Source organism: Vigna unguiculata, chromosome 4 (assembly GCF_037176805.1).
Source record: "Vigna unguiculata cultivar grain cowpea cultivar isolate G323 ecotype 2 chromosome 4, ASM3717680v1, whole genome shotgun sequence".
NCBI classification, from domain to species: Eukaryota; Viridiplantae; Streptophyta; class Magnoliopsida; order Fabales; family Fabaceae; genus Vigna; species Vigna unguiculata.
In genome coordinates, this window is record NC_140795.1 from 17,292,898 (window position 1) to 17,307,745 (window position 14,848).

The window sequence follows — 14,848 nt, forward strand, 5'->3', positions numbered from 1 at the left end:
TTGGTGTTTCTTTGTTCAAAAGTGTAATCTTGGTTTGTGATTTGTAAGACTTTTGAATATAGTGGAAGCTAGGCTCAAGTTGTCCTAGTAACTGGATGTAGCTTTGTGATTAAGTGAACTAGTATAGAAACAATTGTCCAACTCTCTTTCCTTCATCTCACTCACTTTAAAATCTCAAGAAAACCAAGCAAATCATTATTTGTTGTGTTTGAATGCGTTTCTGTGTAATATGATATTGCAACATTGTTAGAAATATTGTTTGGAACGAATCTTGTGTGTGAAAGTATGTTGTTTGAGTGAAATTCGTGAAATCTGCATTTTGCATAATTTTCCAGGATTTCAGCGGATTGATTTGAAATTTTAATCAATTGATTCATAGGCATATGAACAAATTAATATGTTGTTTTATTTTTTCACCAATTGAAAGTGTATTGTTATATAGCTTTTGCAATCAAATTAGGTAGTTTATTTGATTCAATCAAAAAGGGTTTAAACTTTCGAAAAAGTTTTAAACAGTCAATTCAACCACCTTCTTAACTTAAATCACCATTTCATATTTAACAATTACAAAATTCAAATGTAAAATTTAAATGTTTGTAATTGTTATAAAATTGTTTGAAAATTTTATATTTGAATTTATAAATTTGTCTAGAAATTATTAAAACAAATTTTAAATAAAGTTCAACACATAATTTAAATGTAAATAAAATTAATTTAGTTAAACTTGTCTATTATAATAAAAATATAATTATAATATTTATATAAAAGTTAAATTTAGTCTTAATTTGGAAGGATAAAATTATTACAGTTTAAAAAGAAATTAGGACTAAATTGAGATAAAGTAATATATACTGGAACCAAATTAAAATTTTTCACATAAACAATTGAGAAGTGGTAGAACCATAATTTGACATGTGACTTTTTTTTTATAAAAAAAATTAAAAAAAAAACACAAGCTGATATGATAATACTCTAATTTGACACGTATTACTTATTTTTTTAAGGAAAAAAGAGTAAAATAAAATTAAAAAATCAAAAACCAAAAAGACCATGACAAACAGTTAAGACAGTCTTTGTTGAAACTAATGAACACATAAGTGTTATTGCACCTATATTTACGCATTTTTAAATTTTTAAAAAATTTAAGTTAAGATCAATAAAAAGTATATAATTAATTTTTAAAATAGTTGTTAATTGTAAAATTAAAAAAATAAAAATATGTACAATTTTTTAAAAAAATAATAATTTAAGACAAAAGAAATTTTTTGAATAATAATTAAAAATAAATTATTTATAAAATAATTAAGTTTTAAAATAATTAAAAATAAAACTACTATTATGAATTGTGAAAAAAAAATTTATAGCAAACACATTAAAACTTACATGAATATACAAAATTGTAAATCCAAAACTTAAAGAAAAAAGAAAAACAAAAACAGAAGATTATGTTTCCCTCTTAGTGTATCTAAAATTAGGGCAACCTCGAACCCTGAAAGTTGTTCCTTATATAAAATCTCCCAAGCGCCTCCATTTTCTACCCCTCTTCCGTTCGTGCTGAAGCTGATAGTGAAGGCGAAGGCAAGGCGTGTTACTCTATCTGGTATTTTCAACTCTTTCTCTCACTTCCTCTCTGTAACCCATTTACTTTCTTCAATTAATTCTCAGTTACAGCAATTTTTAATCAACCCTTCATTATCCTGTTTTTATTTCCTTTGAATTTGATGACTTCAATTGATTTCACTCAACATCTTCTAGATTGGAATTAGGGTTGTGAACAATTAATTTCAGTAATGTATGTATCGGGAGTGTGTTGGTGAATGGTGAGAGCATGACATCAACTAATTTTTAGTCAAGATTATATATACAGTCCTTCATTTTATTTTATTTCAGTTTTTGGATTTTTGGCGTGTTGGTATTGTGGCTGGTAGAGAGAGAGAGAGAGTAGTGTTTCAGTTGTTGACATTATCTTATACTTGTTGTAGTGAAAATTCGGAGATGAGTGGTGTTTTATCTCCTTTTAGGTTTATGGTTATGCAGCTTTTAAGTTCTTTACCCATGCAATCTTAATGAATATTGCTTTGGGTTGACGTGACACTTGTTCGTAATAGGATTTCGAAAAATTTGTTCACTCTGATTTTGCCTTTTAGCTCAGTAAGTGAGAATTAAAAAGAATAGAGAGAGTGGAGAGGTGGAAAATTGTTAGTTGTTGACACTTTCTTTTGTCTTTTGTATGGGTTTTCCTTACTGAAATTTTTAAATTTGGTGGTTTTTTATTTCTATTTTTTAAATTATTGGCATTTTTTTTTAAATTTCTTTGTCCTTTTAACCTTGTGAATACGGGTTGGTTGTCACTTGCCGTCTAATAGGATTTAGGGAACAGTGTTGGATGTGATTCTTATTTTTATTAACTAAGCTAATATTTTTGTTAACTAAGCTAAGGTTCTGATAGTGGTCCTTATGTGGTGAAACAGATTGAACAAAAATGTACACTTCTAGGAAGAAAATTCACAAGGATAAGGATGCAGAGCCCACTGAACTTGAGGAGACAGTTGCACAGGTTGTTGCCCTTTTTCTGTTTCGTTAGGATGTATTTATTTCACGAAATCGTGATTCTTCTTAATATTGAAACCGTGGTTTTTGATGACTGTGCAGTATTTATTTGACTTGGAGAATACCAACCAGGATCTGAAAAGTGACTTGAAGGATCTCTATATAAATCAAGCAATGTAAGGATGTTACAAATAATCAATTGATGTCTTGGTTATAGAAGTTTTTCTCAGCGGAATAGCATTTTTTTTTCTCGTGCAGTCAAATGGATGTGGCCAATAATCGCAAGGCTGTAGTCATCTATGTGCCTTTCAGATTGAGAAAAGCATTCCACAAGATTCATCTCCGACTTGTTAGGGAGTTGGAGAAGAAATTTAGCGGGAAGGTTGTATTTACTGCAATATGTATTGATACAAATAAATTTGTCTTTGGTTTTCTTTTCTATTTTCCCCCTTATGTACTTATTTGCCATATCACTTAATGGTTATAGTGAGTTCAAGGAACACTGAATTGTATTATTAACTGAAGAATGTATATCAAATGGCAGGATGTTATTATGATTGCCACAAGGAGGATCTTGCGGCCACCAAAGAAGGGCTCTGCCGTTCAGCGTCCCAGGACCCGGACATTGACTGCAGTTCATGATGCCATGCTAGAGGATGTTGTATATCCTGCGGAGATTGTTGGAAAAAGGGTCAGATATAGAATTGATGGTTCAAAAATAATGAAGGTAATTGCTTGTGAAGTTTTCGTTAATTTGGATTTACTTTTTATCATTTCCCATGTAACTTATAAATTGTTTCTTTTTGACAATTTTTAAATTTAAGGTTTTCTTGGACCCCAAGGAGCGCAATAACACTGAGTACAAGCTGGATACTTTTTCTGGAGTTTACAGGAAGCTTACTGGAAAAGATGTAGTATTTGATTATCCAGTCACAGAAGCCTGATAAGCTGCTTGGTTTAGTGGAGGATAGCTTTTTTGCAGTTTTTGTTAGAACCAACCACACATGTTGAACAATATCCAAAATTTTGACTTCTGGAATTTTATTTACTGCGTCTTTTCCTTGATGCATTAAAATTACTAAGGAGTACTTTCTGTGGCTGTAGAACAGGTATTTAGAGTGTGTGCGCTTGATGAGGCCTTGGTTTAGATTGATTTCCTTTTGGCTAACATTGAAGCTTGGCTTTATCTGTTGCAAGACTGTTTGTATTTACATTGGAGTTTGCCTTTATAAAATATCTCATTTGTCAAAAGTACCTTTATATTTAGATAGTAATAAAAATAAAGCATTTTTCAAAATGATATCAACAATCCTGTATTTTTGGTGTCACTAGAAGTCTCCTGAAGATGAAATGCCTTTGGTATGATTCAAGAGTGGCAAGGAATTGGATTTGTGCTGTTTTGGATTTTAGATTATTTTATGATGTAGGGTTATCTTGTTCTTTTTTAAAATTATGGAATATGGTGAGTTGATTAAGAAAATTAAGTGAAATTTTTATTGAACATTAAAATAACATGTTATCTAGATGTGAAGGTTTTCTTCACAAAGTTCAAGAGAAAAAAGATGATGGATTGATTCAACACAAAAAGGGGAATGGAAGGTGCATAAACTTGTAGAAATCGAGAACAATTAAAGGAAGAAGAAAGTATAAAATGGAAAGGAAATGAATGGTAAAAACATGAGAAGCGCGTCACTACAAGGCTAGAATTATTGGGAACTTTGAAAATGAGTGGATGTGTGTTGTCACTTGTTATACAAGATAAGCTTTAAAAGTATTCACTTTTTAAGGAAGGAAACTTTTACAAATGATCTATATATAAATGTGTTCAATTTTTCCAAAATGTTCAACCTCTTTTAAAAAAGATTACAATGCAAAAATACAAAGTTCTAATAAGGATTACAATGTAAATAATAAAACATAGACTCTAGAAAGTAGGTCAACATAGGAACAAATAGACAAATTCTAGAAGCCTTCTTGGACAAGGCAAGGTAGATGCTCCTTTTAGATGTTTTAGACTTCTTGGTAGCCAAGGCATGTGGTTATCCTTTCTAGATGAGTTTAGAAAGCTTTGCTCCTCTTTTCTCCACATGTGCCATCTAAAAGTGCCACTTGTCTCTCCATGTGTCACCTACTAATGGTCCTACAAAATAAGTAAAATTGGATTAGTATGTTGGCTTAGGTTAAGCTAATCTTGAATCAACAAATTAACCTTAGACCAAAGTCAACAAGTCCACTAAGAAAAGTCAACTAAGTCAACTTTAGGAAATTCAAACTAAGGAAAGTAAAAGCAAAGGAAGGGATTAAAGAACTCCCTTTTCCCTAAGTATGTGTCATGAGTCATTATCCTTGATATGGATCAAGCTTTCACCTAGAAATGCCTTTGACAAATTGTGATTCAAACACCTTTACTAAAATTGTGATTCAAGAGTGGCAAGGAACTATATTTGTGTTGTTTTGGATTTTAGATAATTTTGGAATCTAGATTTTAAGTTCAATTCTATAATCCTAGTTTTAAAGATGAGATTTTTAATATATATCATGTTGAAGACATAATGCGAGAAGAGTTGGAGACTTCATATCAAGTGGAGACTTCATAAAAAAGTTTAAAACATTCAAAAACTAAAATGATTTTAATCTATTGAAAGTTAACAACAAAATAACTAATGGTTTTACGTGACTCTAATATATCAAAATGATTGTTTAATGCATTAACAAATGTTTCCTATAGTCATTCTAGACAAGCTAAGAATATTTTAACATATTAAAAATATCTTTTAATGAATTAAACAACTACTTATCATCTGGCAGGATCTAGTTCATTGGAAGTTGTCTAAGTGCAATTTTAGGATCAAATCATGAAAGAGAAAACTTACAACAATTCTTAATTAACAAAACATAGCCTAAAACACTTCTAGTTCTTCATGATCATTATAAATCCTCAAATTCTTCAAGAGAAAGTATAAGATATGGTATTAGAGTAATAAAGAGTACGAAGTTTAGTTCTCACATAATTGAAATTGTCTCTTGTCGGTGGTTTGATGAATATGTTTGTTAACTAATTGATAGTAATATTAATGAATTTAGTGTGGTTTTTAATAAAATGATGTTTTATTCCAATATGCTTCGTTCATAAACGTTGAATTAGTTGTTTAGTTAATAAGACTAATATTATCACACATTAGAGCTACTTATTTAGTTAAAGTCCAAAATCTAGTAATTGTTGTTTAAGCCAGAGGAATTGCGCACAAAAACTTCTAACAACTATACTTTTAGCTTCAATTGTTGAGAAAGCAATATATGTTTGCTTCTTATTGTGCCAAGGCACCAGGCTTCTTCCAAGTATGTGACAAGTACCAATAGGTACTTTTCTTGTCAAGCTTATAATCTGCAAAGTCAAAATCTAAAAAAACCAGCTAAGGTATTGGAGCATCACCTGAATATCATAGCCAATCCAACATTGATAGTTCCTATTAGATATTTTAAAAAAATATCGGCTGTGTAGTGTTATTCCTGGATGTTAGATTGATATCTTGCACACATATAAACACTAGGTTTGTTCAGACCAAACGATACAAAATAACTCTCTAGACGAAAGGTCCTATTAATTTCGATAATAACAAACACTATATGTAAATGAAAATATATGTGGTTATTCATATAATATGTTTAGTCTTACATATGAAAATTCTCAAGTTGTTATTTGTTGAATATCTTATATTAACAGAAGACTAGACTGTTATTGTCATAGAATATCTAACTCTTATACCTTATAATATAAATTAATTGGTTTTTTTATTGATAAATTGTTTGAATATGGAATTAATGATTTTTGATAAAGTTGTTTAACTCCAATATATTGCATATTCTTGAAATGGCTAACATGTGATCATCCAATAAAGCAAAATCTAATCAAGTCTATAGGCTAAATTCATCGAACGATAATGAATTTTTTTTTAAACTCCTTACTTATTTGTATTGCTCTTATAATTTGTTATTTACATAATTTATTCTCCAATTGATAAGCTACAACATTTAAAGTAATTTCAAATCTGAATTAAAGGATTTCATCAAAAAATTTATATCTTGAAATTGAAATTACTTTAAATGTCAAACGATCATTTTATCTATGTATATAAATATTTTATAAATGACTAATATTATTTGATTTATCTTTATTATATCTAATTACACTTTCTTAAGCAAGAAAAATATGAACATTGGAGAAAAGATAATATCAATACTTTTTATATCAATCATTTTTTTTATTTTGAGACAAATACACAAGATCAAAAGGGTCAACAAAAATGCCTTCCTAAACAAAGTTCTCTCTAATCTCAAAGAATTAAGTAATGGATTAAAGCTTCAAAAAATATATTTCATCATATAAAAGCTTCAACAGAGGATATCTTACAAACGAAGAAGTCCAAGGAAGATAATATTACAACATTCCTTTTATAAGAAGATCTTGATGCACGTTAGTGGAAAATCAAAATATTTTGTTATGAACGAGCATATGATTTGAAGGCTTCAAAAGAAGAAACATAAATATAGAAGTTATAGAGAGAAAACAATCAAAAGAAGAAATATCATGTATTTTAAGAAAGATAATTCCAAAGGAGAAGATATGAAGATTACATATGGAATTTTCCTTTGTATTGTTGAATATGAAAAAGATCATTCAACATAATTGCAAGATCAATTATCTTTGAGTTACAACGGTCATTTGTACTAATGCTAAAGAAAGAAGAATTCACGAAGAATCATTTGAAGATTAAATAGAAAAATATCTCAAAGGCATAATGAAGATTATAAATATGAAGAATATCTAAGAAACCATATAAAGAGAATGTTGAACGAAAAGATTATTATTCAATGATCCACTTCCATTATTCAATGATTACAAACGATCAAATATTTTGAAGACATTAAAGAAGAAAGAAATACGAAATTTGAACAACAAAGGAGTTATCCAACGATAAGATACTCAAAAAAGGAGAGAGAAAGAATCAACAAGAAAAAAAGATTAAAGAATATCTTAAAGATTATACTATATAGAGAGACAAACATGATCAAAAAGTAAAATACATAAGAAACGAGAAAGAGAAGAAGAAAAAGATAATGAGCTTATAGAATTAAATTTCAATAGTCATGAAAAATAGTGAGTTTGTGTACTCAGACATTGTAAAATAATTCACCTTGTGAATGTAACATTGCATTTTAATAGAACAAAACTATTAAAATAAGACATTATAGATTTAATAATCCAAAAACAGTTGATGAGGAAAAGTATAAAATATTTAGTACAATCATCCCAAAAGAAACAATCGTAGTAATATAATATTTTCAATGGGACTACTATACTAGAGAGTTTTCCCCAACCATACATAAGAAAAAGGAAATTGGTATCCTATAGCTCGTAATGCAAGCTCTACCACATCCAATGGTTCGTCCACTCTTTCATCATCCCCTACTCACACCAATGAATGGAGATAATCGCAGAAGAACACACAAATAAGAAAACCAACAAACAAGAAAAGGTTTGTTAATTTATTAAAGAAATCACTATACATAAATAATCAAATATTAACATGGCATCATACAATTCAAATAGATCACACACTATATATCATGCACAAAAGACTTTTCTAGATTCAATTATGTATATACATTCATTGGATTCTGATGGAGCTCCTTACACGATTTTTAGAGAGGAGAAACTCCTTGATGCACCGAAAATGGAATGGAAGCAAGGTTGAAGGCCCTTGAGCTATGATATGGTGTGGTGGGGATGAAGTTCTAGGAAGGAGAAGCTATCCTAGAGGAAGGAGGCTAGAGGAGATCTAAGGAGATTCCTAGCTCTCATGACTCTCAATAAGGCAAATGTATGGAGTGCTCAACATCAAGACATTTACCATTCCAAATTAAGAGTAACCTTTACACAATGCATATGAGCTCTCCTATATAGCCTAAGGAGAAGGAAGAATTCAGCTAAGCTAAGTTTATGACATGTGTTGAATTCTTTTTAGACCTTGATCTAAATCTCCTTATTTGGTGGATTAAGTACCATGTGGCAAATCACTCCTTCCACATTTCAACATGTGCTCAATGTGTTAAGTGTGGCATGCTTTCTAGACATCTATTCGGACAAAACTTGTTTAATGAGGTCATGAGCCCAATTAAACAATGCTTTGGTGAATATTTGATCCAATTATTCAAAGCAACAAATATTTACAAAGGATGGCCCAATTACATTGGCTGAATTTGCACATGCACTCAAATGTGCATCTAGATTTTAATATCTTCCTTAGCCAATTTGAAAGGTAGCTTGATTCCATTGGGCCTTAAAGGATCTTGACCATCACTACCATTTTGAATCTTCTTAAGCGTTCATCTAGTGCTTGGACCTTTATTTTGGCTTGGGTCAGATTCATCATCTCCTTCCCCTTGGAAGGTATTTGTCCTCAAATCTTGATGTTCCTTATCATCCATGGATGCTACAAAAGGAATCAAATAAGATATATTGAAAGTGGAATGAACACCACACTCAAAAGGAATATCAAATTGATAAGCATGTCATTAATCTTCTTGAGTATTTGAAAAGGACCAAGTATAGAAGGTGTGATTGTAAAAAACGCATCCTTTGGTTGCCTTATTTTATTGACTAAGTAAGTTTTTTCTTGGTCTTTTACCACTTGTGGAAGTGATAATAAATGACGTACAAACTTATGATGACAAATATTCAACAAAAGTTGAACAATTTTCTGTACAAAAGTAAGAGTATATCCAAAGTAGAGAACAAAAGAATAAGATCTTGTTGTATATTTGAAAGTTTTTTGAAGATGAACAAGGCCTACTTCACAAAAATAATTGTGTACTTTGAGTTATCTCGAACCTAGTAGGCAACATTAACTAAAAGTGTGATTTTTCAAAATCTTTTGAGGAGTTTAAAAAAATAGGAAGGAAAATTAGCTTGAAAAAACTCAGCAAAAGTAAAGATTGGGTTGAAAAAAGGAGAGTGATTAAGGAAATGAGAAGAGTTAAAAGATTGGAAGACTCCCTTTAAAATTTCCGAGTCAAGTATAATTGTGGGAGTGGGAGGTGTCATCAGTAGTACTCTCTTCTTTTGAAGGATTTCTTCATCCTCTTTCACCATCTTCTCAAACTCTACTTTTTCTCTCTTTTCTCTCTCTTCCCTTTCTCTTATAGTCTTTTCCTGTCTTTTCCTTTCCTTTGCCTCTCTATAAGACCCGTAAAATAAATACAGGTAATGGAGTTTTTATGACATTTAATTCTGATGTATAATGTGGAAAAGTAATAGCTCAAGTGGTTGAAAGTACTTTGATTGTGTGAGAGGACTTGGGTTCAAGTCTTATGTATGCCATTTACATGCTATTTAATTTATTATTATTTTAAATATGTACTGGATCATGATGAGTGATAATATAATCATAGAATTATATAAATTATCATGAAACATGAATTGGTTGAATGGTTATGCATTGATTTGACAATTGGCATGGTATGGGTTCAAACCTTGGTGAATCCAAACTAAACTTGCTTTTTTGCCAAAATTTTATTTGGCATGAAGGTGGAAGAGCAAAGGAAACCCTAGTAGCCAAGAGGGGTTGGAAAACAACCATTAATGGACCTTCAATGACAATTTAACTCTAAGTTTAATGTCATTTTCGTTTTCCTTCATCATTGCCAATTAAGACAACAATTAGTGATCAATTAAGGGAGAGAGAGAGAGAGTTTTTGGTGGCTGCCATTGTGCTTGGAGAGCAGAGAACGAAATTAGTGAGTGTGTTGAGAGGATTGAGTGAAGCAAGGAGTTGTATTGGGATAAAGTCAAAGGAGGATCATTGGTGATCAAGAGGGAATTCACAACAAGTCCAAAATAAGCTAAGGAAACTAGGTTAGGGGAGCTGGAACCGTACTTTTATTATGCATTTTATAATTGTATGAATTATATGATGATTTGGTGAATATAAATTGTCTGAATTTGCATGAAATCCACGTTTCTGGAATTTTCCAAAAACCGCCTGACGGCAGTTCATCACCCGCTAGACGACTCATCCCATCTTAGTGTAATTTGGGTTCCTGAAGAGAAACCGCCTGGCGATAAGCTCCTAACCGCCAGGTGACGCATGCTTAATTCACCAAGTTTTCTAGGTTTTTATTGAATTTCCTGGCGGTAATGAACACCCGCCAGGCGATGCGGACCAATTTGGTTCGATTTTGCTGTTCTTGGGGTTCTGGAACGTTTTTAATCGAAGGAAAATGGAATTCATATATGTATTGGTTATTGAGGATCAATAAATGTTGTAATTGCGTTGTAATTGGATATTTAGGGGAGAAATTGTATGAATGTGAATTTTAAGGTGGATGATTAGGGATTTTTAAAGTTGTAGGAAATTAAGTGTTAATTGTGAGTAAAATGTAGTACTTTGAAATGTGAGGAATGGGCACGAATCTGAATAAGTGAGTGCAGCCTTTTTGGGTCGTATTTCGATTAAAACTAGAATACTTAGGGTGGTTGAAGGAGTCGCAGATGTAGGGAGAGGTGGTGAGTTTTTGGAACAGCAGGAATCGTCTAGCGGCACCCAATTGGCCGCCAGGCGCCATACCAGTGATGTGTGGTGTTCTGATTCACGAAAAACGTTGTTTTTCGTATTTTTGTAGAATTGGAACCGCCCGGCGCTGGCTTTGTACCGCTAGGCGCCATGCTCCTGATTTCTGGGCGCTAGGCGCCACCATTTTTCTTGTTCGCGTAGTTTTTGTAAAACTACAATTCCCGGTTCGTTAACCGTTCGATGTAGGTGAAATTTGGACAGGTGGTCCATAACATGTGGTACTTCACTTTAACGGTGGAGATTTTATTTGGAGGTTAGTAGCTAAAGATATACGTAACTCAATATTGCTGATTTTGTAGTCTTTAAAATACATGGTGCATAGGATCATGTGTTTAAATTGTTAAAGTGTTGTTGCTTATATTTGTTTGAGCATGCGTTATTCATAAGTTAGAATTGAAGGCTAGCATGGATTTAAAGGGGGAATATATATATATATATATATATATATATATATATATATATATATATATATATATATATATATATATATGAAATGTGAATGGATTGATTTTACTTTGTTCTGGTGCTTAAAAACTAGTATTGCACAAGTATTGGTGTAGCGCCTGACGGTAGTGTTTGACCGCCAGGCGATAGCTACAAAACTAGTAGAGAATTGAAGTGTATAACGCTTGACGATAAGGGTTGTCTCGCCAGGCGATACTTGTAGAAACAGTAGCATCAAAGGCGCTTGGCGCCTAGCGGCACGTGTCCCCCGCTAGGCGGTCTGGAAGCCTTTTGCGCCTGGCGACTCGTGTGGAGTACCAGGCGATTTTTTTTAGGAAGCAGACATTGTGTTTTGCTTGCTTTGGAGGTGCGTGGTCTACGAGGCTTTGGCGATATCTCAAGGGTCAGATGCTGTATTCTTGGAGTTGTGGCTCAGGATGGAGGGTAATACGAGCATTCTTTGAGTTGTGGCTCAGAATAGCGAGTGTTCGCGCATGTGTTCTACAAGTGGTGGCTTGTAGGTTAGAAAGCAACGATAGCTTGAGATTATCGACCAAAGACGTAGAACATGGATTACATGGTGGTGGCCATGTGTGATGAGACCAAAGGATGGAGTTCCTTTAATGTGTGTGTTTTGTTATATAAATTGTTGCATATGTTTATATTCCTTTAGTTCACCCTATTTGATTGCGTTTGGCGATGTCGTGTATGCGGTACACGGGAGCAGATGACGTTGTAGGTGGTTCTGGTGGAGCGTAGAGCTTGAGCGGGGCTAGACTTGGGAGAAGAATTTTCTCATAGTTTTATATTGTTTTTATGATTTCAAATAAATTGTAAACATGGATATTACTAGACTTTTGGACAATTATAATAGTATTTATTATCATGGATTTTTGTATTATTTTTGAAGTAATAAAAGTTTTAAAATTTTCCTGTGTTTTGAAAAAATGATATTTCAGTAAATGCAGTTTAATTATATTTCTCTATTTTAATATTTAAATCTGTAATATCCGGTCGGGATGTTACACTCTCTATCTCTTCTTTCCTTCTCCTCTTTATCTTTTTTGTCTATTTCCTTATTGATTTTCATTTGCACTTGATTCACAACCATCTGAGTTGGGGTAAGAGGATGAAAGACAAATTTCTTTTTCTTTTGATAGATGGTGATTTTGTTAGAAAGACCATTATGGATAGCTTGTCTATCAAAATGCCAACGATCTTCCTAATAAAATGTGACAATTATTCATGGGAACAATATTACATAAAACTCCGTCTTTATAGTTCCCTATGGAAAATTGTATCTTCAGTTGATTTTTAACTATGATATCCCCATCTTCATTTTTAACTAATTTCAACATTTCAACCAATCTAATACTACAACAATTAGAAGAAGATCCATTGTCCATGATGAGAAAACATGTATTTTAAAAAATGTTACATCTTGTACAAAAGATGTTCTCTTGTGATGGATCATGGTCATCTTTTTGTGAGAGATGCCCATTTTGGCGAGTAACTCTCTTTTTTGGTGGAGATTTGGTACTCATGGTGATCTTGACAACTTAAGAACTTGGACAAAGAGTGGAGCAAGAAAAACTTTCACAATTTCACCTCCAGGTAAGTGAGGCGAGTCACTTGGACTACTTAAGTACCAAAGCTTGTCCTTGGCAAGGTTACTTTTGCTACTTACTTAAATGCTCACTCAACTACATAAGCAATAAATGGAGAAGATCACTTGAGAAATATCACCAACACACACAAACATGAACAAATAAAAATAAGAAAAATTAACACTAAATGAACACCTAATTTGCAAGACTTTAAAGACTTTGGTCTCTTGAATCAAGCCATTAACACGTAAACCAATAACTCTATTCTATGCGGCCTACTGGTAAGGTGAGAAAGCACTTAGAACTTTCAACACATTCACCAATACAAGCGATGGACTAATAGAGTTTGAAATGTTCTAATTAGGAGATGAGATTGAACACCTTTGGGTCCCCAAGACACCTAATTAGTTCACAATTACAAGAGCAAGCTTAAGCGAAATTGGTGCATAAATGGAGGCAACCCGAGACCAAAATAAGCTAGTAAAATGAGACCAAATCTGATGAAGGATTAACTTGTTTTCTTTTAAGATTGTTGAATATGGTGTGAGTTGATTAAGAAAGCTAAGTGAAATCCCCACTGGACATTAAGATAGCAAGCTATCTAGATGTGAAGGTTCCTTTCACAAAGCTCAAGAGAAGAAGATGATGGATTGATTCAAAACAAAAAGAAAATGGAAAGCACATAAACCATAGAAAATCAAGAACAATTAAAGGAAGAAGAAAACATAAAATGGAAAGGAAAGGAATGGTAAAAATGTGAGAAGCACACCACTACAAGGCTAGGCTAGAAGCCATGGCAACCTTGAAGATGAGTGGATGTGTGCCGCCACTTGCTATGCAAGATAAGGCTTAAAAGTATTCACTCCCAAGGGAGGAAACTCTCACAAATGGTTGAGACACAAGAGTGTTTTTACTTCAAAATGTTCAACCCTTTTACATGTCTAGGAGAACCCCTTATATAGAAGAGTTTAGGGGCCTCTAAGCAAATAAAAGATACCTAAGGATGTCTCTACAAAAACCTAACCCTAGCTTCTAGAAGCTAGGTCAAATAAGGTTACAAAAATGAGAGACAAAAGAGCCAACTATGGTGTGTGCAAGGCTAATTTCGTTCTAGCACAAAAGGAGACAAAGAATGTGTCTCATATGTCTCCAAAAAGTGGCCAAAGTGTGCTAAAAACAAAGGAGACCAAAGGTACATAGGTACACTTGCTTCATGCCTTTTACTTTATGTTTTATGCCTTTGCTTTACTCTCTCCTCCACATCATTTATGCTCCCCAATCACCATGCGCCACCTAGCATTGCTTTCTTACTCCTAATTAACCTACAAAGCAAATAAACATAGATTAGCATGTTGGCTTAAGTCAAGTCAACTATAGTCAACAAGTCAAACCTAGTCAAAGGTCAACAAGTCAACTAAAGTTGATTCAACTAAGTCAACTTAGGGAATCAAAAATAACAAACACAAATGAAAGGGATGAAGGATTAGTGAACTTCCTTTCTAAACATGCTTAGTCTTCTTAAGCATGTGCCTTCATCCTTGGTCTTCTTAAGCATGTGCCTTCATCCTTCATCAAAATCAGAAGCTAGAAACCTTCAAATTTGGTGCCATTTTA

At 32.6% G+C, this 14,848-nt stretch overlaps 1 protein-coding gene and 1 long non-coding RNA gene across 2 annotated transcripts; one reads left to right on the forward strand and one right to left on the reverse strand.

Annotated features, from left to right (window-relative positions):
* Window positions 1–1,422: 1,422 nt before the first annotated feature.
* On the forward strand, window positions 1,423–3,801 carry LOC114181165 (small ribosomal subunit protein eS7-like). Its single transcript, XM_028067524.2, has 6 exons — window positions 1,423–1,600; window positions 2,472–2,557; window positions 2,653–2,726; window positions 2,809–2,932; window positions 3,095–3,277; window positions 3,375–3,801. Exons 2-6 carry the CDS (start codon window positions 2,483–2,485, stop codon window positions 3,492–3,494), a joined length of 576 nt encoding a protein of 191 aa, XP_027923325.1. The 5' UTR covers window positions 1,423–1,600; window positions 2,472–2,482; the 3' UTR covers window positions 3,495–3,801.
* Window positions 3,533–8,457, reverse strand: LOC146886865 (uncharacterized). The gene is made up of 2 exons (XR_014994276.1): window positions 8,247–8,457; window positions 3,533–4,690 (listed from the first exon to the last, which is right to left on the reverse strand). It is a non-coding gene; the product is annotated as an uncharacterized LOC146886865 (long non-coding RNA).
* Window positions 8,458–14,848: the final 6,391 nt, after the last annotated feature.